This window comes from Ranitomeya imitator, chromosome 10 (genome assembly GCF_032444005.1).
Source record: "Ranitomeya imitator isolate aRanImi1 chromosome 10, aRanImi1.pri, whole genome shotgun sequence".
Classification (NCBI taxonomy): Eukaryota; Metazoa; Chordata; class Amphibia; order Anura; family Dendrobatidae; genus Ranitomeya; species Ranitomeya imitator.
This window is the reverse complement of record NC_091291.1, coordinates 14,194,496-14,222,462: the sequence shown is the minus strand read 5'-3', so window position 1 is coordinate 14,222,462 and position 27,967 is coordinate 14,194,496. Positions and strand designations below refer to the sequence as shown.

General features: G+C 43.6%; 1 protein-coding gene across 1 annotated transcript in view; it reads right to left on the bottom strand.

Annotated features, from left to right (window-relative positions):
* LOC138651348 (carcinoembryonic antigen-related cell adhesion molecule 8-like) overlaps positions 1 to 19,835 on the bottom strand; it is a 65,511-nt gene extending 45,676 nt beyond the window's left edge. The window contains exons 1-2 of the mRNA XM_069741462.1: positions 19,570 to 19,835; positions 4,660 to 5,016 (exon numbers count right to left, since the gene is read on the bottom strand). Coding sequence (XP_069597563.1) covers positions 4,660 to 5,016; positions 19,570 to 19,615 — 403 coding nt within the window. The 5' untranslated portion in view covers positions 19,616 to 19,835. The remainder of the gene's footprint in view (positions 1 to 4,659; positions 5,017 to 19,569) is intronic.
* Between the last annotated feature and the right edge of the window lie 8,132 nt (positions 19,836 to 27,967).

Here is a 27,967-nt window from a genome sequence, read left to right as displayed (position 1 = left end):
TGATCCCATTTACTCGGTCACTTCCCATACATATATAACTGGTAGTCTGTAGGGAGAGTTAGAAAGTTCCAGACATGAGTCTGAGGAGGACAGAGGGTCCACGGAGATGTGCATGCCCTCAGAACTGCAGCTCCCAGAAAGAGACATTTTGAAGGCAGATTTGTATTGCAGCGAGCGTGAAGGTAGTCAAAGCAAAGTAAAGGATACCAGAAGGGGACCAGCCCCGAACAGGCTGCCTCCTTCTGAAGCGTAGAACACTGGTAGGTGGGACACCAAGGTAGTAAGGACCTCTATGCATTACTTCAGAGACTGGTAGGACAGCTGAACTTTACATTACCTGTCCGCACCTACACCCAGGAGGCACGGTGGCACCCCTCAGAGGCCAGAGAGTGCTAGAGTCCCTATAAACAGCCTCAAGTCACCAGTCATACTGGTGTCCTCGTTCTTCTCTGCGCCTCTCACTATACCACCATTTACAGACCGGGAAGCCCTGGGGATATACTTCCCCTGTGGGAAGGTATACCATCCAGCTGCCATAACATCACCCCAGCGGACCCCTTAAAGCAGGGTCAGTCAACCTGACCGAATAACACAGGTGGTGTCACGAACATTAACTTTATCCCTTTAAGGACCTTTCCCTTTTTATACGGACAACCCAGGGCCACGGACCGGGTCAGCCACCGTAACATCCCCCTTTGAGCTGACCGGACCCGGTACCGAGTACCCCCTTGCCCTGATGGGGCGCTCCAGTTGCAGACAGTGAAGGAGCACAGAAGGACTTAGGAGCTAGAGGAGGGCTGCGACTGGGCCCCTTCAAAGCTGAGTGCAGAAACCGGGCACCGGGAGTCCAAGGTCGTGAGGAACTAAATGTCCCATGGCAGAACCAGAGGACAGGAAACTAAAAGGGACTTGCCCACATAACACCTGAGGTACAGCAGCAATCAGAGCCCGGAGTCACCGTAGACAGAGACCCCAAAGAGACAGCACAAGTTGCCAACCATGCAGGTACTGTCCCTGGACAGGGGAAAAAAAAAAAAAAAAAAAAAGAGGACCTTGTTGGACAACTACAGGCAGCAAGGGACTACAGACCAGCACATAGTGGGAGGCTCCCAAACTGACAAAAGGGATTTCCACTTGCCTTCAGGCTGCTTGGACTTCATGTACACTTGTTGCCGGTACCCTGGACTGAGGCGGTTTAACACCAGTAAAACAGGTAAAGACTGTAACCCTGTGTCCTCCATTTATTTGCCGGCATTCACCATCCTTGCCAAACACACTGGGAGCCCTGGGGATCCTGCTTCACCTGTGGGAAGCGACATCATCTTTGCTGCAGCACCATCGCCCCCAGAGAACCCCTTTAAGCAGCATCGGTCACCTCTGATCGAGAACCACAGGTGGTGTCAAACTTTCATTATTTCCACAACCCCTTTAAAGACCGTCCCTTTTACTTGGGCGCCCAGGCCATGGACCGGGTTGCTGCCACCGTGACCACTCCTTTAATTGCGACTGCACCTGGTACCAAGTACCCCACTGCCTTGGTGGGCGACTCACTGCCATGTGGGACCGTGTTGTGTCCCTTATCTGCTGGATCCATTGAATTCACCCAAGGACTATTTCTATTTTTCTGGAGTCGGATTGCCATGAGGTGACCCCGGATCTGCTCTCTTTCTGTGGACTAATTATGGAGGCTGCAGAATTACTTTCATTGGTGTTGTCCCAGTTCCCTGCTCCAATAAATCTTGTTGGATTGTTTATCGGTCGGGTGTCTCTTCCTGCTCTGTTCCATACCCCGTCACACAAATTTTTTTTTGTTTTTGTTTTTTTAAACTGGAGGGACTACAGGATAGGGCTGGTCATATAATCCTCCATCAGTACACATTTTGAGAAGAGAGCTGTGCAGTCTAAGGCTGCCGTCACACTAGCAGTATTTGGTCAGTATTTTACATCAGTATTTGTAAGCCAAAACCAGGAGTGGAACAATTAGAGGAAAAGTATATTAGAAACATATGCACAAGTTCTGCATTTATCACCAACTCCCTCCTGGTTTTGGCTTACAAATACTGATGTAAAATACTGACCAAATACTGCTAGTGTGACGGCAGCCTAAGAGGAAGGTGGAGGAGAACGTGTAATACTAATATTCATGTGGCACAAAATCACATCCAACACATTTTTTAAATAAGAAAATTAGTAAACTCCTTTAAGGGATTGTCAGGAATCAAAGGCGATTTTCATACAAAATGTCTGGTAATTAATAATCTAACCATATTTCTAATGTGGTTCATTTAAAAATGCCATCCGCTCTATGTTCTGGGTTTTTTATTAATTTGTTACTTCTATGAAACAAATTAAAAAAAAAAACAGGGAAGTCATCAAGAGGTTGGCGTTTCAGTTACTGCTCCAGCTGCTGTTGCTACCCTGAACAAGTGTTACCAGTGATGTTCATTTCAGGGCCTGGGCTAGTCCCTGATCTACTGATCTGTTGGTTTTTGACAAACGCTCCATGTGTGATATTCCTTTGAATGGTCATCTACATTGCGCTCCCTCGCTGGGTCTAAAGTAAAGCAACGAGTCAGCAAGAGAGCGCACTGTCAGTACACATTGAAAAGGAGACAATACAGAAGGCATGGAGAACAGAAACGGGACCAAACCCTAAAATCAACCTCACTGCTCTGAAAGGGAATGTCATTGCAGCACCCCCAGATGCAGGGCCGCGGGTTACTCGGTACCGGTCCTCTCTGTCTCAGTTCTGGGGTTGTCACGGTGGCTGGACCCGGTCCGTGACCCTGCTAAGGGGCGTCCAATGAAAGGGTGATGAAAGTCGGCTAAGGTTTCGTGACGCCACCTGTGGCTGCTTGGGGTCCACTGGGGTGATGTGATGGCAGCTAGATGGTATACCTTCCCACAGGTGAAGTATATTCCCAGGGCTTCCCAGTAGTGTAGGTGGCGATGGTGTGAGGTGCACTCAATAACGAGGACACAAGGTTGCAGTCTCTTTACCTTTTACTGAAGGCTTCGGGATCCGCAATCTAGAGCACAGTTAACAGGGCTGTCGGAGACCGGCCGGTCCGAAGGCACATCCAGAGTTCCCTTTGCAGGTGGAAATCAGTGCCTACCACTAGCGCCTGTGTGTTGTAGTCCTTCCCTGCAGAGCATTCGGGATAGTCCTCACAACTTCTGTTTTCGTTCGTTCTTTCTCTCTCTGTCCCCCAAGTTTATCTGGCTAGGATGCACCCGTTTGATGGGAAGGCTCGGAGCTATTCTGGGACCCTAGAGACGCCCCTCTCCACGCTTGCCCCCTATGTCTGCTTAGGTGATGTATGGTGGACAGCCAACCTATAATTAACTGTCCTGCGGAGTTTGAAGTAAGGCATAGAGTCAGTTACTTCCTCGGTGTTCCGGTCACCGGCTGCGCGCCTCAGTAGGATGTTGCCGTTCTCGGGGCACGACTCCTACTGGCTCTCCTTTGTGCTCTAATCTCGTTTCTCACTGTCCACAATATCCTTCTCTTCTTGTCCTTCCTTAGGGTACTGTAAGCGCGGTCCCGTTGCTTTCTAATCGTTCTGATAGGCCCCTGTCAGGAACCCACCCCTGACAGGTCCTCCCTGGAGCTCTCCCAGGCTGCGTTCTGTTCTAACTTCCTATCCGACCCCTAGTTTTACCAGTGTGAGGAGTAGCCTAATACATAGTGCCTTTTGCTCCCCCTAGTGGCCGGAGTGTGAAGTGTAATGTGTGCTTGTGATACCTGGTCAGGTAAACTCCTTTAGTGCAATCAGACATAACATCACTCCCCTTAGTGGCAGAGCGACATTACTGCAACGACCAGGACTCTGGGGCGCTGCATCGTCAGTTATTTAAAGTGGTTAAAGAGATCACCAACTTAATTCGCTTTCACCAGATCAGTGGCCGCGGATCATTGCAGTAGGATACAGAACATCACAAGGGCAGACCTCAATTTAAGGGTGCTTTGACACTGTGTTCAGGAACCTGTTTAGCTGCCCCATCAGGGCTCATGTCCAACCATCCCGTAAAATGGTATTTGGACGTATACGCCGACCAGGTCATAAACTGTAATGGTGTCGGCAAAGCAAACGTCCATCATTTTCGGGTGTATACGACTACAGGAGATTTACACTGAGACACAGTAGACTGCATCTGGGTGTTAGTCTCCAGTATGTGTACACTCCCCCCCAAAAAACATGCATGACAGAGCACATGTTCGCTCACAAGCCATTCTCTTCAAAACATGGTGCCTGGGACCAATTTTCTCCAAGGTCATATACTTAAAGTCATGGCTTGGAGATATACATAAGGATTATCAATAATGTGCAGCATAATGTGGACCACAAGGAACCACAACTATGGCACAAAAGTCACAAAAAGTCAGTTGGACTTTGAGGCTTGCTTGTCACAGCCGCAGTACTTGTGATTCCGGTCAGATGCACAATGCTGTCATGTACCAGGGGCATAGAGCCATCTTTTGCTACATGACTTGTGTCGTGGCCAAAGTCACCCAAGACATTACTGAAGATTATACTGGAAAAATACACCCTATCCTGGCAAGAATTTTGGGGGTGGAAAAGGTGGCAGGTTGTTACTTAGAACAGTAGTTTGGGACAAGAAAGTGAAACATATTCTGTTCTGGTAAATGATACTCACCGTAGACGGTCAGGGTCACACCTACGTCCTTTGCTGATGCCACCGTCTGTACAGCCGCTATATAATTCCCCCCATCTGCGACACGAAGATCTTTGATGTGTAATGATCCGTTATTGAAAGCAGAGGTGCGATTATTGTACAGAGTTCCATTAACCAATGTAGGATTATTACCAGGAATATATGTCAAGATCTGATACTGAGGAGTTTTATCTGGTCCTTTATACCACATAACAGCCTCGAGTTTGTCAGTAATCCCAGTAACGCTCAGGGTAACAGATCCACTAATAACCGGATACTGAGGGATCGGCTGGATTCTGATCTGTCCACTGGTCACATCCATCGTGAGGACGAGGAGAACTGAAAGAGAACAGAGATTCCACTAAGTAATCATATTAAAAAATACACAAAAATCTCACATGAACGAAAGTCAGATTAAGACAATTGTGTCCATGATATACAATGTGCACAAATGGAGGTGAAGATCCAATTCCGGTAAAAATTATGGCTTTATTAGAACATTTAAAACAATGGCAACTCGCATTGATGAACACACACTGTGTTTGAAACGTGTCCAGCGTTTCATCCCTTTTCACCTTCCAAACCTACAACTATGCCCATTTGGCATATCAGGACAATGCCATTGTTTTAAGCGTTCTAACAAAGTCTACACTTGTGCACCTTGCTTCCATGTCCAGCAGAATCAAAATTTCATGCTCCGTCACATGAAACCCGCTGAGAATCCCACAAGGGTGAGCTGAATACTACTTTACTAAGTATGCTTTGACATACAAAACCCTCATGTGTAGCGTAGTACAAGTCAAACCCAGAGCAAACTGCTGATGATCACTTTACTGCACTTGTTGTAGTACTGTAGAAGCAAAATCTTACTAGTTGCCCGCTCTAATTTTAAACCCATCCAACCCTCTAAACATAATCCATAAGTGCCAACATTGAACTAAGTACATGTAATAAACAACAAAGAACATAATCAAATGCTGCGATTCTAAATTTTCATTTACTAAAATGTGAACATTTGGGGTGAAAGTCTTCTAAAGGACGGGTCTAGGACAGCTTCAGTTTGGAAAAAGAGCAAGACAAAATGAAAAGAAAATACCCGGAAGGCAATACAAAATATTGTGTCGTCATCTGCCAATTCATGCTATGAAATAAATGAATAAAGTAAGGAAAATATCTACAAAGAACAATACCTACTTTTGTCCTGGGTGCCATCTTCTCCCTGGAGGCCAGGACCAGTGGAGCATCATCCGTGACATTCCGCAATGTGAGGAGCATTTGTAGATGATATTTTGAGGGGAGATTTTGCCTCGCGGCATCTGCAAATAGCATTATGGGGGGCTAATACTGCCGATCTAGATGGCATCTGAGGCTAACAGACGTAGATAAAGCCGACAAGGGGCATCTGGTTGGCATCATAGCAGCTATAGTTGGCCCGCTATGGAAATACATGGCTGGCAATCTGAAAGACATCTATAACTGGCACCTGGCGTGGCAGTAGGTGGCACTTTATGGTCCGACTATGGCTGGCGCTAACGGGAAACGTGGCTGGCCTGTACCTGGAACTCTACGAGGTGACTATGGCTGTTACTAACGGGAAACGTTCCAGGTACAGGCCAGCCACTCTACGAGGCGACTATGGCCGGAAATTTAAGTTGCGTCTGTGCCTGGCACTTGGGGTGTTCTGAGGTTTCTGAATTTGCCATGGTTTTTCTACGATAAAGCCTGAACCTCGTTTTTGAATGTTGGAAGGAAAACACACAGGAAAGTGTACCCATCTGTAGAATCTTTGTGCAGTGGCCCACAATGTGTTACTGTGATTCTTTGGTTGGACCATGCTGTTCCCTGTGCTCTGCTGAAATCATCTAGTCTTTGATCCGTGGCGGGCCGCTTTGTTGCTGTGCAGCGTTGCCCCACCTAAGTCCTGTCTCTTGGCAGTCTATCTCCAATATGTTCTCCTGACCACAGAACACTTAATAACAATCAGCCTTCTATAACGCTGTGGTCTCTCCCACCCGCTCCGACCTCCACCTGTTCTTCACAAGCTGCAGAACAGAGCGGCCTGGGAGTAGCCCAGCTGCACGCCCGTCACAATGCTCTACTATGAGGCAGAATCCAGGAGGGAAATTTTCATCTTGATTCTATTTTACTAAAGCAAATTAAAGTAAAGATGTCACCCTTCTTAATCCCTGTAGGAAGAAGGACAGCATGACCTTCAGGCCTTACTTTATGTGCCATCATTGAGGAGCCCATGTGGAGACATCCTAAGACCAGAGTCGTTTTTCTTTTTAAAAGACAGCTAAGGCCTGTAATGTAGCCGCATGTAGCTCCTCAAAGAACCCTATAAATCCTAATTCCACGGTCATTATTTTAGTTCAGTAGAACCTCACGAAGTGCGGCACTTGTAGATGAAATATGGATCTAAAACACGACTATATTACAGCCATCTGAAATAGAAGTTTAGGGACAGAATAAATGCTAGCAGCAGGGTTGCCAACTTGACAACTTACTTAAAAAAAAAAAGAAAATAATAATCATGGACAAACTATTGCACAATATTTTTTACGAACGCATTGGAAAATGATAATAATAATAAATATAATAAGATTATAATTATAAGTGATTCATGTCTACAGCCCATAATTCTGATAAGACAACATCAGCTGTATTCACAGTAATCTGTAAAATGCTGAAAATTACAATCAAGATAACCTGCAGAAGTTTCGTCACCTTCAAAAGAAAAGAAAAAAAAAAAATCATGGACATCTTCAGTTTTATGATTTTTATTGACAGGTCGAAAGATTGCCCTATTTTTGCACATGGTCCATGAATTTCTGGACTATTGGCATCACTGACTAGAAGTCATACTAGGGGTGTGTGTGTGTGTGTGTGTGTGTGTGTGTACACATACTTGTTTCTTCAAGGTGGAACATGGGCAGTACCTTGTTGTGATGCAATATGAATTGTCATGTGCATTAAAGATGTTAATAATGTTGATAATGTCTATAGTTTGACGGTAGGTGAACAAAGTTAAGTGTTGGGACTAGCCCATAGTGGGAGGGGCTAGTGCAAGGGAAAGTGACAGTTTCCTGTTAGTCAAATAGGGTGTAGCAATTGATAGAGAGACCTGAGGACTGAGTAGTCTCCGGAGCCTTGTGACAAGGGTGTCCCTTAGCCGAGAGAGGAGGCCGAAAGAGAGGATAGCGAGATCCTGAATACCAAGATAGAAAAAAAGTGTTGAATGAGTAACAGAGTGATCAAGGTGAAACAGGTCAGTGGACTGACAAGAGGACCAGGAGACAGGTCCTTGTACGTCCAGTATGTGGAACGAAGAGAGTGCCCTGGGCGGGAGTTCCTTAAAGCACCACTCCAGCATCTTTTTTTTTGTTATTGCACAGCTGTAATGGTGCTTTAGATGTAAGTTCCCTTCCCTCTGTCTGATACTCGCCTGTCATCACCTTTATTCTTTTCCAGCATCGCTCCGGCAAAAAGTGAGCTGCCGACACGCTCTAGTGCCTGCGTGTCGGAGGTCACCTTTCAATACAAGTGTATGAGAGCCTCGTTCTGCCTCTCAGACTTTTATTGAGAGCTTGTGACATAGTGGCTTCTGACTGGCCGGAAGTCAGAATCTGTCACAAGATGGCACCACGGGAAAGGATTGAGGTCGGTAAAAGGTGAAGCCGCCGGAAGGTGAGTATAAGAAGGGGGGGCAGCGGGCTTACATTTAAAAGCACCACTCCAGTGCTGAAAAACAAAAACAAAAAAAGCACTAGAGTGGTGCTCTAAGACTAAGTAAACTACAGACATTGTTAGGTTGGCATGGTTATACGGATTAAAATGATACCTGGGGGTGAAGAAATCTGTCTTGTGGTTCTTGTGTAATCAGTGTTAGAAGTTTTCAGTTAATGATATGCCCTTGATCTGTCCGGGACTGTAGGCAGAGTCTTATCTTCCTGCTCTAGGCCAGAGAAATGAAGGAAAGACCAGCCCCAAGACCTCCTCGGAGCACAAACATGTTCCTCACCATAGAGACAGACTGTTTGTGCTTCTGGGCAGCCTGTGGACAGGTTTTTCCTTCATTTCTCTGGCCTAGAGCAGGAAGATAAGACTCTGCCTACAGTCCCGCCCAGGAGCACCAGCATATCATAAACTGAAAACTAACACTGATTACACAAGAACCACAAGATGGATTTTATCACCCCCGGTATCATTTTAATCAGTATTAAACACAGTCAACCCGACACTGCCTGTAGTTTACTTAGCGAAATCCTGCTGACAGGTTCGCTTTAAGCATCAACAAGTTAGTTTGGGCCATATTGGCACCATCCCTTTATGGCTACATTCACATTTGCGCTGCTCCCGGCTGCGTCGGGCGCAGCCGCGGCGACGCATGCGCCCCTATATTTAACATGGGGGCGCATGGACATGCGTTGCATTTGCGTTTTGCGACGCATGCGTCGCTGCAGCGCATGCGTCAGGGCACAGGGAACGCTGCATGATGCAGTTTTTCCTGCGCCCAAAACCATGCAAAAAGTGACGCATGCGTCGCAAAACGCAGCGTTTGTGCATGCGTTCATATTTGCGTTGTGCGTTGCGTCGCCGACGCAGCGCCGCACAACGCAAATGTGAACCACAGGAGGAGAAGATAACTTTCATGGACTGCAATATTGTAGTAGGCTAGGTTGTGCAAGTGGGGCTAGTGGAGATGTGAACAAGAGAATACGAAGAGAATATGTATAGAAATGCTCCGTAAAGTTGAAACGTAAGACAAGAAGAAATTTGCCCGCTATCTCATGCATATAGTGGTCATCAGACTTTTTGTTCAATAAAACTGTTTTTAAATATCTGGAGGTCTCACTCCTTGAGCTGTAAAACATCTGGTCCTGGTCCACCAGCAACAAAAGTTATATGAGGCCTGCAAGGGTGTAGTGCCCTCACAGCACAAGTCCACACACCCAGCCAAGATCCCATCCTTCATGTAACGTGCCGGCCCTGCCGGGGCTTAAGAAACCAGTACCTCGCCCACGACTACTGCCCTGTGCCGCGTTACAGGTCTACATGGCATGTAAGATGCTCAGCCCACTCTATACAATGGCAGATGTCACCTGTGTTATACAGCCGGTATCTACAGCAACTAGAGCCAGCTCCCATTGCAACTGTATAACTATTTAAATGACAACTTTCAAATCACCGACATAGGCATTGAAAAGTCTTAGCTGTCAGTGCACAGGTTTCCCCAGACTCTCACTGCCCCCGATCATGGGGTGTCCACAACTTGCCATTATAGCTGATGGTTTTTGTCACCACCATCTCCTGTGGCTGGACTTCATAGGAAAACGTCAATTTCACTATATTATTAAATATTGAAGTATTGCAGTATATAAAAATAAATTGAGAAAAAAAAATTAAAGCGTTTTTAAACAAATTAAAAAGAAAAAAATCTATATCACCACATTCACAAACATCTGATTTAAAAATACAACATGACTAAACCAGTAAATTAAAAGTCCTAAAGCAAAAAAAAAAAAAAAAACAACAAAATTGTAATTTTTCAGACATCGCATATCACCCTAAAAATGGAGTAAAAAAACACTTAAAACACTGTAAGGGCCCCAAATATGGCACACAAAAAGCAAGCCCTCATGAATCTCAGAAAATGGGTGCACAAACAATTTTTTTTAACAAATTTTTCTCATCATTAAATAAATTTTACAAGTTTGTAATCACCACACTCGTATGGACCTGAAAAATTATGTTACGCACAATAGACGCTGTAAAAATAAAACCTACAAAACAATGGCAGAATTGCTTTTCAAAAAAGTTAACTTTTTTCTTTCCCCTCACCCACCCATTTTGTCAGGATGGGGGAAATGAAATGAAAAGGGGTCATTCAAAACTACAACTTGTCCTGCAAACAGAAAGCCCTCATATTTTTATTTTGGCAGAAAATTATAATATGATACTTAGAAGAAGTAGAGGATAAAATGAAAGCGCAAAAATGATAAATTGGCAACGGCGGAAAGGAGTTAAAAGGTAACCAGTTGCCCCCAAAATCGAAGATGAGCCAAGCCCACCGGCATCAGGGGCTTATCTACAGCACTCTGTAATGCATTCTGTAATGCTGTAGATAAGCCCCCGATGTAACCTGAAAGATGAGAAAAAGAGGCTAGATTATACTCACCCAGGGGCGGTCCCAGTTCGTTTCGGGTCCCAGGGGCGTCGCGATCCGGTCCGGGGCCTCCCATCTTCATACGATGATGTCCTCATCTTGTAGTCATGTTGTGGCTCCGGCGCAGGCGTACTTTGTCTGCCCTGTTGAGGGCAAAGTACAAAGTACGCCTGCGCCGGAGCCGTAGCGTGAAGACAAGAAGAGGACGTCATCGTATGAAGATGGGAGGCCCCGGACTGGACCGCGATGCCCATCAGATCGGACAGCCCCCCCCCAGGTAAGTATAATATAACCTCTTTTTCTCATCTTTCAGGCTACATCGGGGGTTTATCTCACCTTCGATTTTGGGGGTGACAGGTTCCTTAAGTCCCTTCTGCAAAGGGGAAGTACAGCAGTAATCTGGTCAGCACTCCAGTACTCTCTCTTCCTCCATGCTTTCCTGAGAGTATAATCTTTACTCACACAACACATCAATTCATGCAATTAATTCCTACGCATAAATAAAAAAAAAAAAAGAAAAATACAGCGGCACAAGCCAGCTTTACGTAGAAATCATAGAACAGACAACAAAGTTATGGCGACCAGTCACTGAATCGATGGCTTAGGCTACTTTCACACTAGCGTCGGATGCGGCCCGTCGCAGTGCGTCGGGCCAAGGTTCCGACGCTAGCGGTGAATGCGCCGCACAACGGAGGCAGCGGATGCATTTTTCCGGCGCATCCGCTGCCCCATTTTGAGGTGCGGGGAGGTGGGGGCGGAGTTCCGGCCGTGCATGCGCGGTCGGAAAAAGCGGTCCGTCGGCAGCAAAAAACGTTACATTTAACGTTTTTTCCTGCCGGCGGTCCGCCACAAAACGGCGCAACCGTCGCAATTCGTCGCTAATGTTAATCTATGGGGCAAAAACGCATCCTGCAAACAACTTTGCAGGATGCGTTTTTTCCCATAAACGACGCATTGCAACGTATTGCAAAAAACGCTAGTGTGAAAGTAGCCTTATATACCGTGAATGTACAAAGTCTACACACCCATATTAAAATGCCATCTGAAAAAAATTATTCCAGAACATTTTCAACTTTTAATATCACCCATAATCTATACAAATCCATTGAAAAGCAAACTAAACATATTTTTTTTCAAATGGAAAAAGAAAACCATAGAACTAAAAATAGTGTGGTTGCATAATATGAACATTCTTAAACTAATACTTTGTTGAAGCATTTAGTTTTTTGGGGTAGGCGCATGACACATCTAGAATTGGCATCCTTTACCTACTCCTCCTTGCAGTAGCTCCACATCTGTCAGATTGCGAGGGCATCTCCTGCATACAGCGCCCTCTTCAGGCCACCCACAGTCTTTCAATTGAGTTCAGGTCTGGGCTCTGGATGGGCCATTCCAAAAGTGTTATCTTCTTCAGGCAAACCCATTCTTTTGTTGATTTGGAGGTATGCTTAGGATTGTTATCACGCTGAAAGTTGAAATTCCTCACCGTCTTTTTAACAGAGGCCTGAAGGTTTTGATGCAAAATTGATTGATATTTGGAACTATTCATAATTCCCTCCACATTACCTAATGCCCCATTTTCTGCAGCCTAAAAAACTACCCCAGAGCATAATGCTGCCTCCAACATGCTTCACAGTAGGTATGGTATTCTTTTGGTGATGCGCAGTATTGGCTTTGTGCCATACATACCATTTGGAATTACAGCCAAAGTTCAACCCCTTTCTCATCAGACCATAACACAGTTTTCACATGCTTTTGGCAGACTTTATGTAGGTTTTGGCAAGGCATAGCCAGGCTTGGCTTTCTCTTTGTAAGAAATGGTTTCCATCTTGCCACTCTACCGCACAGGCCAGACATATGTAAAATACAGGAGATTGCTGTCATCAACCACTACTTGCTCAAAATTCCTGCAGCTACGTTAATGTTTCCCTAGGCCTTTTCGAAGCCTCTCGGACCAATTTTCTTCTTGTCTTACTACTTTATGGAGTGATGTTCAGTTCTAGGTAATGTCACAGTTGTGCCAAATTTCTGCCATATATCGACGACATCTTCACAGCGTTCTAATCCAATATATTGGAAATTTGTTTCTACTCTTCTCCCGACTGAACTTTCTTCAAAGAGATCCCTTTGCTGTGTTGTCATCTGTTTACAGACAATGTCGTTAGCTGTAAAATGTAGCTAAGAAAATGTCAGGAAAATACTCTTAGAACATCTAAAATTTATATTGGGTTAATCAGAATAAGAGGGTGTTCACACTTATGCAACAACATAATTTTGAGAGTGAAAACTAAAATAATTTCAGTTTGTTTATCGATAGATTTGTACAGATTATGGGCGACATTAAAGGTGGAAAAAGTTCTGAAATGACTTTTGATAAGATTTTATTTTTATATGACAGAAACCTCGCATTTTAATAGGGGCGTGTAGCCCATTTATATTCATTGTACCAGGTTTGAACTTTACATGGATCGTTCCTATCTTGTACTGTCTGCAAATATTAAACATGGGGTAGAGTCCAGTTAAATAGGTCACTGACATCAGAGATGATGTGTCCTGGTTTTCCTACTGCAGTGGAAATTCAGCTACAATTGATCTTCTGGTATGTCAATGTGACGGCCGGGTTATGAGCGTAGACTCGAACACTGCCAATTTCTAAACCGAAGGGACTACCTACAAAGCGTTGGATGAAAAAAATTAAAATAAAATCAGCAAGCAGTTCACTTTACTGCCCTAGTCATGTACCCTGGTGAAGGCAAAGGGGCATGTTCATGTAGTCACTGGCACACGGTAACCAAGGATCATGAGTAGGTAGAGCCAAATCCCAGCCCACATGCCAAAACCATTGGCACCGTGTAGGAATTTTACTAGAAGTCAGTACTCCAATGGCATAATCCTGGCAATTTTTTCCCTGTGGTAACATACAACTGCAAAACATGGATGATAAAGAAAGGTAGAAGAATTGATGCTTTGGAAATGTAGTGCTGGAGAAGGAAGGTATCAATACCATGGATGACAATAAGGACAAACAAATACATTTTGGAGCAAATCAAGGCAGACAGGTCATTCGAAGTAAGGATAACCAAGCTATGACTTGCCTACTTTGGGCACATCATACGAAGAGAGCAATCACTGAAGAAGAACAACTTCATGGTCAGAAGAATAGAAGAAACAAGGAAGATGAAGACCAGCAACTTTGGGGCTTGACGCAATCAAGATAACGGTGGAGAAGACCCTGGCGGACCTATCTAGGCTTGCACAATATAGATCTTCTTACAGATCGTTCATCCATCAAGTCACCATGGATCGAGATCAACCCAAAGGCCGAACATATATACAAGTGCCTTAGAAAAGTATTCGGCTCCCTGGAACTTTTCAACCTTTTCCCACATATCAGGCTTCAAACATAAAGATACCAAATGTACATTTTTGTTGAAGAATCAACAAGTAGAACTCAATTGTAAAGTTGAATGAAATGTATCGGTTATTTTAAATTTTTGTGGAAATTAAAAAACTGAAAAGTGGGGCGTGCAAAATTATTCAGCCCCTGTACCTTAATACTTTGTTGCGCCGCCTTTTGCTGCGATTACAGCTGCAGTCACTTGGGGTATGTCTCTATCAGTTTTGTACATCGAGAGACTGAAATTCTCGCCCATTCTTCCTTGGCAAACAGCTCGAGCTCAGTGAGGTTTGATGGAGATCGTTTGTGAACAGCAGTTTTCAGCTCTTTCCACAGATTCTCCATTGGATTGAGGTCTGGACTGTGACTTGGCCATTCTAACACCTGGATACGTTTAGTTGTGAACCATTCCATTGTAGATTTTGCTTTATGTTTGGGATCATTGTCTTGTTGGAAGACAAATCTCCGTCCCGGTCTCAGGTCTTTTGCAGACTCCAACAGGTTTTTTTTCAAGAATAGTCCTGTATTTGGCTCCATCCATCTTCCCATCAATTTTAACCATCTTCCCTGTCCCTGCTGAAGAAAAGCAGGCCCAAACCATGATGCTGCCACCACCATGTTTGACAGTGGGGATGGTGTGTTCAGGGTGATGAGCTGTGTTGCCTCTACGCCAAACATATCGTTTGGCATTGTTGCCAAAAAGTTCGATTTTGGTTTCATCTGACCAGAGCACCTTCTTCCACATGTTTGGTGTCTCCCAGGTGGCTTGTTGCAAACTTTAAACAACACTTTTTATGGATATCTTCGAGAAATGGCTTTCTTCTTGTCACTCTTCCATAAAGTTCATATTTGTGCAGTGTACGACTGATTGTTGTCCTATGGACAGACTGCCCCACCTCAGCTGTAGATCTCTGCAGTTCATCCACAGTGATCATGGGCCTCTTGGCTCCATCTCTGATCAGTCTTCTCCTTGTTAGAGATGAAAGTTTAGAGGGACGGCCGGGTCTTGGTAGATTTGCAGTGGTATGATACTCCTTCCATTTCAATATGATCGCTTGCACAGTGCTCCTTGGGATGTTTAAAGTTTTGGAAATCATTTTGCATCCAAATCCAGCTTTAAACTTCTCCACAACAGTATCACGGACCTGCCTGTTGTGTTCCTTGGTCTTCATGATGCTCTCTGTGCTTCACACAGAACCCTGAGACTATCACAGAGCAGATGCATTTATATGGAGACTTGATTACACACAGGTGGATTATATTTATCATCATTAGGCATTTAGGACAACATTGGATCATTCAGAGATCCACAATGAACTTCTGGAGGGAGTTTGCTGCACTGAAAGTAAAGGGGCCGAATAATATTGTACACCCCACTTTTCAGTTTTTGAATTTCCACAAAAAATTAAAATAACCAATAAATTTCGTTCAACTTCACAATTGTGTTCCACTTGTTGTTTATTCTTCACCAAAAATTTACATTTGGTATCTTTATGTTTGAAGCATGATATGTGGGAAAAGGTTGAAAAGTTCCTGGGGGCCGAATACTTTTGCAAGGGACTGTATTTAACATATCATCAAGATGTAACAGTTCACACAGCACCATTTGCTATCTGCTCAGCACAATACTCCAACATAAGCCTGCAGCTGTTGTATGCTCCAACAGTAATAGTGGTATTATATGGCTCACATTAATTTCGAGTTTGTCACTGCGTTTGTAATAGATGTGATCAGTCAACAAGTACGGGCTCTTGGCCAAGCATAAGACAAAGGGACCTATTTACAAAAAGTCTAAAATTAAATTCTGAAGAGCTGATAAGAGTAGCTATACAATTGTCAAATAAAACAAAGGTAAATAAGAAATACAGAAGTTTTTTTTTTTATAGATCACGCATGGATGAAGAAAGAGGAAATGGAGTGACTGAGGGCCATTGGATTCAGAGTCATAGAAGGGTGCCGGCTCGAAATTAGAAAGAGGGTGACACAACAGCAAGTATAAGGAGATACAGTTATACTCACCAGATGAAGGCTCTGGTTAGGAGCCGAAAACGAGTTAGTCTTTGGAAGATTTCTAAGAAAATGTATCTACTTATACTTGCTGTTGCGCCACCTTCTTTCATCGGGCAGCGCGCCGTCACCCTTCCATGACTCAGAACACATTTAAACTGTTCAACTCCTGAATGGTTAATTAATCGGCTGGGCATTCCTCATCACAGGTGAATGTGTATCCCTCACATCACTAGACTAACCACCTCACTCTCTGTCTGATGGTTTTTGGAGGCACGCTTGGTTAAACAGAACCTGTCAGTCCGATTACGGAGCGTAGAGTAACTTCAATGCTGTGATGGCACTGTAAAAGATTCCATTGATACATTTGGTTAAGAAATCCGCATTGTTGTTTTTCTTTAATCACCATTTAAACTTTTCTGCCAATTAGATTTTGTTGCACAGGGGCCGGACTGTGCACTGGGTCATCTCCTCCCTGTCTGTGATTTCCCGACCCCTCTGCCCGTGACCGACTTTGTCTGTGACTGACCTTCCCCCTATGTTTGAAATCTCAGCAGTGACCTGTCATTCAAAGATGGAGGCAGGCAGAGGAGCCGTGGAATCAGAGAAAGGGAGGAAAAGACTCAGTGCACAGTCCGGCCCCCGTGCATCAAAGTCCAATTAGCAGAAGGCTTCAAATGCTGATTCTGGCTATGTGCACACGTTCCGGATTATTTGCGGATTTTAAGCGTTTTTGCGCTATAAAAACGCTATAAATCCGCAAATAATCCGCATATTTTATGCATCCTATCATTTTACATGAATTCCGCAATTTTAATGCACATGCTGCGCTATTTTCCGCGCAAAAAACGCTTTGCGGAAAAATAATGAGCATGTCCATTAATTTTGCGGAATTTGCGCGGATTTCCCACTGGCTAAGCAGTGAGAAATTTTTGGGAAAATCCGCGCAAATTCCGCGGTAATTCCGCGGTAATTCCGCGGTAATTCTGCATGCAGAATTGTTGCGGAATTCTGGCAGAAATGTCCGGATTTTCTCCGGAAATTTCTGCTTGAATTCCTGAACGTGTGCACATAGCCTAAAGCAGAACCACAAAGCGGATTTCTTCGCCAATGGTATCAATAGAATCAGTATTGCAGCCCCTTTACAGCTATGTCATCCCTTTACACCACAAAATCGTGCTGGTGGGTTCTCTTTAAATATTGGTAAAATGTCACTGTCAAGGGCTGTCAGTTGCACGTGCCTCTTACAACCTCTGTCCTTTAAATTTAGTCCCATGGACACACTCTTCTCTTGGGCAAGATGGGTTTATTCCCATCTTCATAGTTTACCCCGCTCCTCCCTCCTTTCCACCTGATTGTTGAGGACCAGACGCCGCTGCTAGATTGACTGTTTAGACCTCCAACATCACTGCTGTGTTTTCTCAGACACTGCTTTATGAGGCAGCATTCCTGCTACAGCATCGGAACGCAGTGCCACTGAGAGCTAAGAGTCAACTCCAGTGATTCCGGCCAGCTTCCGACCAGTGCTTACAAGCTGTATGAGAAAGAACTTGTAAGCACTTCACATTTTTTAGACACTGCTGCTAGACAACGGTGGTGGCCAGTAACCTAGACAAGGATCAATAAACAATTAAATTAAAAATCGCTCTGTTATTAAGAACGGAGACGATTTTTAATAACCAGCAAATTGCAAAGTTTCTTATCCTTACAAGCCTGTTGCAATTTTTTTTTTTTTCAGAACACGGGCTAAACCCTTTTATACGCAGTTAATTTATTCTTTGTGTAACATTACAAATCCCGGCATCCTGTTAGGGCGGATTCTCAAGCAGAAGATCATCTTACAGAAATTTCGACGAGCCTCTAAAGTCTCAGTTATTAACTAGGAGGCCAAAGATGGCAGACATCTGTTGAAATTCTGCTGCCAGTTCACGCACCACCAGATTGGAAATGACTCATTTTTGGTGTCCTATAGTATATATCACACTTCTCAAGATCGAAAAGAGAGAAGTCTGGGGTTACATACAGAGATTTCATCATCTGATCTGGAGGAAAAAAAGCAAAAAACACCCAAGCCTGTTTCTATAATGGGCGAATTGTGATCAGATGGAAATCTCCATTACGGTGCACAGTAGATCCTCCTTGTGTTCTGACACCAATGCCCATAAAAACTGATCCTTATTTTTATCAGATTTGCAAATAACCGTCATAATGGTTGTATGAGCCCCAACCAGTGTATATACAAATATAGTAGTGCTCGTAAAGTGTTATGAAGGAAGCCTAGGTTTACGGTCACCAATGGTGGAACATAGGTGGACACTCCATTGGCCACATCCACCTCCAAAGCAGCTTTTGGTCACATTATTGGCCCATATTCTGTTATTATAGGGGCCCTCTTCTGTGTCTTTACCAGTGGTCAGGAGAATTTTCCGGTGTATACCGTACCCTTACACCAGACGAGGGCCAAAAATACCGTCTGACCGGTATATGACTGCAATGTTGTCCATTACATAGGGCAAGTGCGAAGAAGCGGACACAGTGTGATATATGTATTCTTTACAATGGGTCCCTAAGGTGGACGGGTATCTGAGCATCTACCCTGACTGTGCCCACCAACACAGTCTGAACTTGGCCTTACACATATTTTAGGGCTTGTACTAAAGATTGAACCGTACGACCATAGTGGACCACCGGCGGATGCACATCAAAACAATATATGGGCCCTTTACATCCCAATATCTCTTCCATTCCTCCTGCTATGGAGATGTTAGCGGGCCCACCCTTACCTCCTGGGCCCCTGTTGCCCCAATGATACGCCCGCCCCTGGTGGACAGTGGTTAGCAGTTAAGCTTTGCGGCCAAATCTACAGCTCCACGTAACAGTAAATTCCAAAACATTTCATAGGATTCCTAGGGTATTGGATCTACGTTTTATCAGAGGTGAAGAAATGACACTTGGGGACAAGGACTGATGTGACCGGTGTACTGCGCCGCGGACTATGCTGGCGCTACATACACAAGCAAGAGGTAAAACAAGCCCCAAGTGATGCTCCGTAGGCTCACAGGGAAGGAGGGGCTCCATGTTTTGCAGGCAGAATATGTATCACAGCCATCTATCGCAGGCCTCACACATAGGCAGTCGGAATAATTCAATGACAATGCTACATGGACGAATATTAGGGGCTAATAGATTTTCTTGTCCGAGCGAACTAACGGGGGGTTATGATATCTGGAAATAAGGAAAAAAAGAAAAATACGACCCAAAATAAGGAATGACCCAAACACCAATATGATCTATCATGATAAACAACCGGAGCATCTCCTACCTGCCAGCGGCAGCCAAGGACTGAAGTGATGGATCCGGAGATACATTGTATCCAATCTGTAAACACAAATGTAACAAATATGTAAACAGTGTCCTGATCAGCCGGATCCTGGCATCCTGCGATCCTCCGGATCCTGGTGATGTAGTGCCGGAGGATTTGGGTTTATGACATCTTGATTTTTTTTTTTTTTTTACTAGATATACAGATCTTTCCTCCCACACGTCTCTGTGGCTTCTCCTCCAATTCTCTGTGCAGCTCTTTGTCACATGGCTGGCTGTATGGGGCTGTCCAATATCAGGGAGGTGCTAATGGGGAAGTAGCACAAGGATTTCCAAATTCAGCCCTGTTACTCAGTGTGTCCTGTGCTGAATGCTGATTTACATGCAAAGTGTGCGCTATGAAAGGACTAGCTCCTCTATGGCTTCAGGGACTACAGGTCACAGCAATCCCCTAAGAAACAGCCATGAGGGATCCGAGCCTTTATTCTTCTCCCGTGCAATGATGGGGGCCAGGATTGGAGCTGGGCATGAAAATCCTGATACGCATATGGTTTTTTTATTTCCCTGTTCACATTATGATAGTCGTGTATGTCAGGAATATTACCTCTTTTTATACCATCCAGGAACTCTGATGCTAAAAACACACACACAAAAAAACAATAATACACAAAACATAGAAAGAAAACAAACAAAAACACCACAACAAATAAACCTACAAAAAAACAACAACAAAAAAACACACAAAAACAATCCCCCCAAAAAGCAACAAGTAAACCTACAAAAAACACACACAAAAAACAACACACAAAAAACAATAAAACCCCGAAAACACAGCAAATAAACCCACAAAAAAGCACAACACAAAACATATAATAAAGAAAACAAACAAAAAACCCACAAAAACTCCAACCCCCCCCAAAAGACACAACAAATAAACCCAGAAAAAACAATAAAAAAAACAAACAAAAAACAATCCCCCCAAAAAGCAACAAATAAACCCACAAAAAAACAACAAAAAAATAATAATAAACCCCACAAACCCCCCCCAAAAAAACACAACAAAACAATAAAAAACAAAAAACGACCAATAAACCCACAAAAAAAACAACAAAAAACCCACAAATTTAAAACATGTAGTGTTCAGTTGTTTTTTTTTAATTTTTTTTTAGCAACCAGCTATATAGGAAAGTGTATTCTGCTGGACTTTTAACTACCGTAAAGGCAAGGCACACTATTGCTCACCGATGCCCCAATACTGATGGGAAAAAAAAACTAAAACTAAAAAATACCTGCAACAAAAGTGCATGTAAAAACAAGATTATTTTACGCTGTGTTTTTCCTGCCGAGAGATGCAGAAATTTCCGCACCAAATACTTAACGTGTGCACACACCCTTAGACTGTTGCATTTTTTTGCTACTTTTTTTTATGCAAATTTTAAGCTGCATTTTAGAGAACCAGCAAAGACTATGAGATTTCAGAAATCTCATACACACATTGCTGTTTTGGCTTTTTTTGCAAACTGCAGAGTGTCACTTTTTTTTTTATTTTTTATTTTTTATTTTTTTTTTCACCCATAGAAAGCAATAAGTAAGTGCAAAAACGCAGCAAAAAAAAAGCGCAGGAAACAGGTTTTGCTGCGAAAAGGAGAAGTTGTGTCATCTTTTTTTTTTTTTTTTGGGGGGGGGGGCATTAAACAAGAGACAATAAAAAAAAAAAAAGCAGAAAAACCTATCGTTTTGATGCCGTTTATTTACTGCTAAGAGAGCAGGTTTTGCCTGTGGAAATAAAACGCAATTTGTGAACATCGTCTTCCAGTTCCAGCAATGTGGACGGGATTTATAGAAATCTCCTGCCCATTTTTTTGGTTTTTTTTTTGCTCAGCATAAATGGACCTGCGGCGCCTGTTTTAAATCCATAACTTGTCAATTTCTCTTGCAGATATGCTGAGTTTTATGTGCAAATTAGATGCAGAAAATCCATAGGTAAAAAAGAAAAAAAAGTTTCCGCATCGGAAAACACGTCAAAAACGCATGTAATCTGCACTGAACGTTTGATAAAATTTTGTCACAGCTAAGACATGACACACCAACAAAAGAGGCAACATCAAAAAACGTGATCAAATCTCATATTAAAAAAAAAAGAAACAAAAAACTCAAAAATACAAATAGAAATTCAAGTATCCAGAAAGAACAAATGCTGCAATAACAAAAACTCACCAAAAGCTGATAGCGGGAACGTAGCCGAATACAAAATCGGCCATTACCTTATAGTTTCCTCCTTCTTCAGAGGGGTTTTCTTTTTTTTTCTTTCTCTGATTTATCAAACGAATCTGAGCTAAGAGCAATCATCCAATTATGGGAGTTTCTGGATTATCAAACGACAGGTTAACCCATAATATGTTGAAATTTCAAGAGGACTGACCGGTTAGAAATCGCGCCATCCCTCGCTCATACCTCCTGAAAAAGCATGTAGCAGTTTAGAACTGAATCCTAGCATTCGTTTCGCCCTTGAGGCTTGTTCACACGCTGCATTTTTGTTGCATGTTTTTTAAGAGTAAAAACCGCTGCAATTTTCAGTACCAGCAAAATGGATGAGACGTCTGAAATCTCATGCGCAGATTTCAGCATTTTTGCAGCATTTTTCACCCATTCAAAAAGACTCGTAAAATCACATAAAAATGCATTAAAGCAGAGCACAATTTATGCAGTATTTACCCTTCCAACATAACAAACTAATGCGACTTAGGGTAAAAACAATAAATAGGTACCCTGCAGTAAATAACAAACAACAATGGTGGCAGCCTGCTCTTTCCCGGATGTACTCCTCCATTGCACTTCCCCTTCCTAGGTGGAGCTACTTCCGGCTCACCTGCCCATTTTCTGCAAGTACCCACCCATTCTCCACTGACGCTCTGCAATGGGAGGGATTTCTTTTTCTTCCACAGTGCACCCGAGTTCGGCCACCTGCCCTTCATACGGTTCCACGTCCCTTTTTCCCTTTTGTGCCAGAGGACAGAATGCGCTCTCTAGCTCCCATGTCGGGTCTTGGGCTCCTGGCGCTGCCGGGATGTCCACACAAGATATCAGTACGACCATCGACTGCCTCAAACGATTGGTTCATGCTGGCCCTAGCAGCCCACTCCACATGAACTTGAGCTTGCTACTGTACTTCCCTATCTCCCAACTACGGCCTGTCCCACACGTCCAGATAATTCCGGTACCGAAAAAATCGGTACCGGAGTTATCCATGTCCGTGTGTCCATGAGCTCACGTAGGTCATCCGTGTGGCACACGTGCGGCACACGTGTGCCGCCCGTGTGCCGACTGGGTACCACATGGAGCGTGCAGGAGACAGCGCTAGATATAAGCGCTGTCCCCTGCATCTGGTGCTGAAGCCGCGATTCATATCTTCTCTCCAGCAGCGTTCGCTGGAAAGAGGATATGAAAAATCCTTTTTTCGTGTTTTAAATAAAAATCCCTGTCCCCACCCCCCTCTCACCCCCTGTGCGCCCGCCCGCTGTTAAGAAAATACTCACCCGGCTCCCTCGCAGCGTCCTCTCAGCGCCACCTTCTCCTGTATGAGCGGTCACGTGGTGCCGCCCATTACAGTCATGAATATGCGGCTCCACCTCCGCAGCTTCTCCTGTATGAGCGGTCACGTGGTGCCGCCCATTACAGTCATGAATATGCGGCTCCACCCCTATGGGAGATGGAGCCGCATATTCATGACTGTAATGGGCGGCACCACATGACCGCTCATACAGGAGAAGCTGCGGTGAGGACAGGACGCTGCGAGGGAGCCGGGTGAGTATTTTATTAACAGCGGGCGGGCACACAGGGGGTTGGAGGGGGGTGGGGACAGGGATCTTTATTTAAAACACAAAAAAAAAAAAAAAAGGATTTTTCATATCTTCTTTCCAGCGAACGCTGCTGGAGAGAAGATATGAATGGCGGCTTCAGCACCACGTGGGGGGGACAGCGCTTATTGTAGCGCTGTCTCCTGCACGGCACACGGACTGCACACGGACAGCGTCCGTGTGCGGTACGTGTTTTACACGGACCCATTGACTTTAATTGGTCCGTGTAATCCGTGCGCTCCCACGAACACTGACATGTCTCCGTGTTTTGCACAAGGACACACGGTCCGTTAAAACACGCTGACATGTGCAGAGACACATTGGTTTCAATGTGCCTACGTGAGTCAGTGTCTCCGGTACGTGAGGAAACTGTCACCTCACGTACCGGAGCCACTGACGTGTGAAACCGGCCTAGCAGGAAGTGAATCCCTTTTCTAACCTCACCAACCCCGTCCCACTGTGGGCTAGCCCCAAACATTAATTATCCTAAATCTTTTTTTAATAACCCCTTTCTTCGCTCCTATCCTTATACTTTGCACTATCCACACGTCCTATACCACTGCTAAGTCACATAAATATATTAATAGTACTTTTACTATTCCAAATTACAGTCTAGTTAAAACATACACTAATCCACAGTACATAGTTCACATTTCACATGACACGAAATCTAGATACTGTATAAAACGCATGACATTATTTATATTACACAATTGTTGTCTTCAGGGACAGGAACCGGGCAAAGACAAGTCCACACCTTTTCATGGGGCAGAAAGGGACCTGGATCTGAATGTTTTGCATTGTTTTTCCTTCCAACAATCTGGTATTTGGTTCAGAAAAGCCTGGCAAGTCAGAGTGAGGAGACTTATTGGCCAGACACGATCCTTTGTAAAATGAAATCTACAAATTGTCTCTTCAGAAAGGAAAAGGACTAGAATTTTAATGCCATTTATTGGAATCAGCAATCCTAAAAGTCAACTCTTTAAGAAGACCTGCAATATGACTTAGGATAAAAGCTAAACCAGAATGTCAATTTGCAGACACAGTGTCTCAGGGTATTGCCCCTCATCAGTGCAAAGTATGAGATTTGGTTGGGTTGGTTACATGATTTTGTTGGGTAAGATGCCCTGGACTGGGGTCTAAGAGGTAACGTTTCTCCTTGTGGACAGGTACAAGCCAGGCCTGGCATGTCAGAGTAAGGAGACAATTTGCATATGTTATTTCCCAGAGGAGCATGTGTAAGGCGGTGGTCAAGCTGTCATACCCCCCTCCCCCGAAGACATCAATGAGTTTAATGTAAATGTTTGAAAGATGTGCCATGCAGCCAGGATCTGTGGACTGTCACCCCGCCACAGATGATAATGCAGTGGTCGACTACCCAGCAGCCCGAGGTAGGCCTCCTTGTCCATGACCTGTGGGAGGGCGTCAAGAGTCAGATACCAGAGAAGAGGAAGTCTTTGCGTAAACCATAACGAGGGAAACAGATTTGCCTTGTGCTACCTCCATTTTGGCTCACAAGTTGACCAGAAAGCAATGGAAAGAAATAATTGGTCTAGTTAAGGAGACCAGTCATGTCTCATCCGCAACAGTTTGAGCGTCCTGCCTCTGTTGTTGATTCAAAATAAAAATAACTGTTTGGTATCTTTTTGTCTGTAAGGCCTGTATTTTTTTCTCCCTTGAAGGGAAAGAGGGACTGTTTGAGACACTTTCGTGGCCGGAAGAGGCCTGTTAGTAGAAAATGTGTTAAGGTAAGGACTCTGCCAATCCATGAAAAGACTCTACCACAAAAACTCTGCCCCTACAGGACTGTGTCGAAGTCCTAATGACTGTTTTGAGCATAGGGGGTTAAGGATAACTTGATGAGATGTGGCGGGTTGAATAAAAGGGACTGTACCTTCATGGACTATATCCTGGTAATGAGGACCAATGTTTCGGGAGGGGATTGAACTACCCGATGCTCCGGCTGGGTCAGGAACCTAAAGGACTGTGCCCTTAGACAGGAAGGTCTGCTGCCGTGTTGGCATGTGGTTCTCTGTTAAATTTGGACATGAACACTTAGTTTTGGAGTCCCAACCTAGTGGGACCGAGGTCATCATGACCCGAAGCATCAGTCTTCGGGTGAAGAAAATAAATAATGTTTTATAGTTTGGTTTTGTGCATTGATGTCTTTCAGATTTCTGGATGGTTGAGGACGACCATCATTAAAGATGGGAAGAATGTAAGGAGGTGGTCACGCTCTCATACTCCCCCTCACCTGAAGACATCAATGTGTTTAATGTAAATGTGTGAAATATATTTTTTGTGGTAACAAGTGTTTTTTTCATTGTGGGCTCCAGTACTAACCAACAATGTATCTCATTTGCTCTGCTTATTTACCGTCCCATGTAACGTGCCGTCGCCAAAACTGACAAAAATATACCATTTAGCATACATGGCTTGTAAGTCTCCTCACTATGACATGACTTGCTATTAAAAAGTTATCTGTGTCTTCAAGAATGGAAGTTTTTTATGCTATAGTTTACTGCTTGTTGCTTAGTTTACCAGCCACTATTGCAGTCTATCAGAAGTGGCCAGCTTCCTAGGCTATACAGGATGCAAGCAATGCTCCGAAGCTGGCAGGATTGGTGAGCCCTGGACACTGAATGCCTACAAAACTAGCATGGAAGAAACACTGCATGCATATGGAGGCTAATGCCATGGCTGGGGAGTAACAAACTATTTTGGAGGAAGAAGCGCAGCAACCCCAAATCTACTATATACCTCCAAGTCTTCATCCGCTCCACCATGGGTGTATACTGGCTCCTATCAAGGTCTGCCATCTTATGCCCGAGGGAAGGGTAGACGTAGATCAAGACACAACTAAAATATCAAGTTTCTATTTATTCCCCAGTGACATTTCCTATTAAAACATTTGGACTCCGAGCAGCAGGTGTTGGATATTTCTCAGCATTGTCTACATAGAATATATGAAATAATATTGGTAGGAGAACTAAAAGATCAGACATTGCATCACGTCTCATGTAGAGCTGCATGTGAGAATGGACGGACCGAGAAGACAGTGTGAACATGGCCAGGACATACCAGCTCACATCACAACAGAGTTTCCGAATTTTCTATGGTAATATTGTATAAATGGCCTCACACCAATATATTAAGATGATGATGAAGATGATGAATTTATTAAGATGTTTGTGTGTGCAAAAGAGAACATTGTCTGACTTTTTTTGTTTTTTTTCCTAAGCGGTAGTTGTGAAATATTGTGTCTTTATCGAAAAACCTCACTTTACAAAGCAGAAGTAATGCAATAATAAAAAGCTGGGCTGTTGTAAGTTTCTAAAAACCTCAACACAACAAAATGACAGGCTGTAATTTTAATGGCCTTTACTTTATGCAATGCACAGTGAAGACTTAGGAGGATACTGAACAAGTCTACTAATTGCTCAAAGAGGGTCCTGCCCTTTAATCTTCGGAATATCAAGTCAATCAAGACCCTCAATTCTGGCTCAGTCTATTAAAATAAAACTATTTTGAAATATTTCAATTGTCACACCAACTCTGGAAAAGCAAAAAAAAAGCTAAAATTTACTACAGTTTACTTTTCAGCTTTACTGTATAGATTGGGTGAGGTTCAGCAGAGTCATCTCAATGTCATTCAAAGGTGGGTAATTGAATGGCAGATCTCATGTACTGCTGAAGAACTAGATAAGTTAGCATAGTAACAGTATGTGCTATAGACACAGATTAGGATCTCTTGCCACTCCCTGATCTACGGCGGAAGGGCCGTTTCAGGGCAGTATTATATTATAGACCAGTGTTCCCAACTAATGTCCTCAGGAGTCACCAACAGTGCATGTTTTCAGGATTTCCTTAGTAATGAACAGGCGATGGAATTGCCACCTGGACAATACTAATGAAATCCTGAAAACATAATTTGTTGGTGGTTCTTGAGGACTGGAGTTGGGATAAACTGCTCAAGACACATTTCTCCTATCTTCTGATGCTTGACATTATGGATTGATCCTCCCTAGCACTGGTCTGTGCTCACTAGATGCCTTCTTATATAGTTTATAATTTATTTGCATTTCCTGAATTGTAGTATTCCCCCCAGAATTCAAACTCACGACCTCTCCCATTCCAGGCTGCATTGCTAAATATAGGAAAATCTTTTCTGCCTAAAGATCTAAATAGTATTCTTCTTTACAGGCATATTGTACTGGTAAACAGAAATGTGTCTCTATGTACCAGTACATCTCAAATACTGTAGGTGTAAAATTAATGTCAGTGATTTTTTTTTTGCCTATGAAATTACTAAAACAAAAGACAAGTACAATATTCATATTTTTAATACACTTTTCAAAAATAAATGTCACAATTTAGTATATACCGGTGTGTAGAATTAGGCCCTTGGAAGTAAATTGAGTTGATATTTATTTGAGAATCAATATAAAATGATTGAGTCAATCACTCAGACCTTCTTCAGATGTAGGAGAGGTGTGTATAATAAACAGGCGCTAGTGGTGAGGTGACTAAGGGTAAGACCCT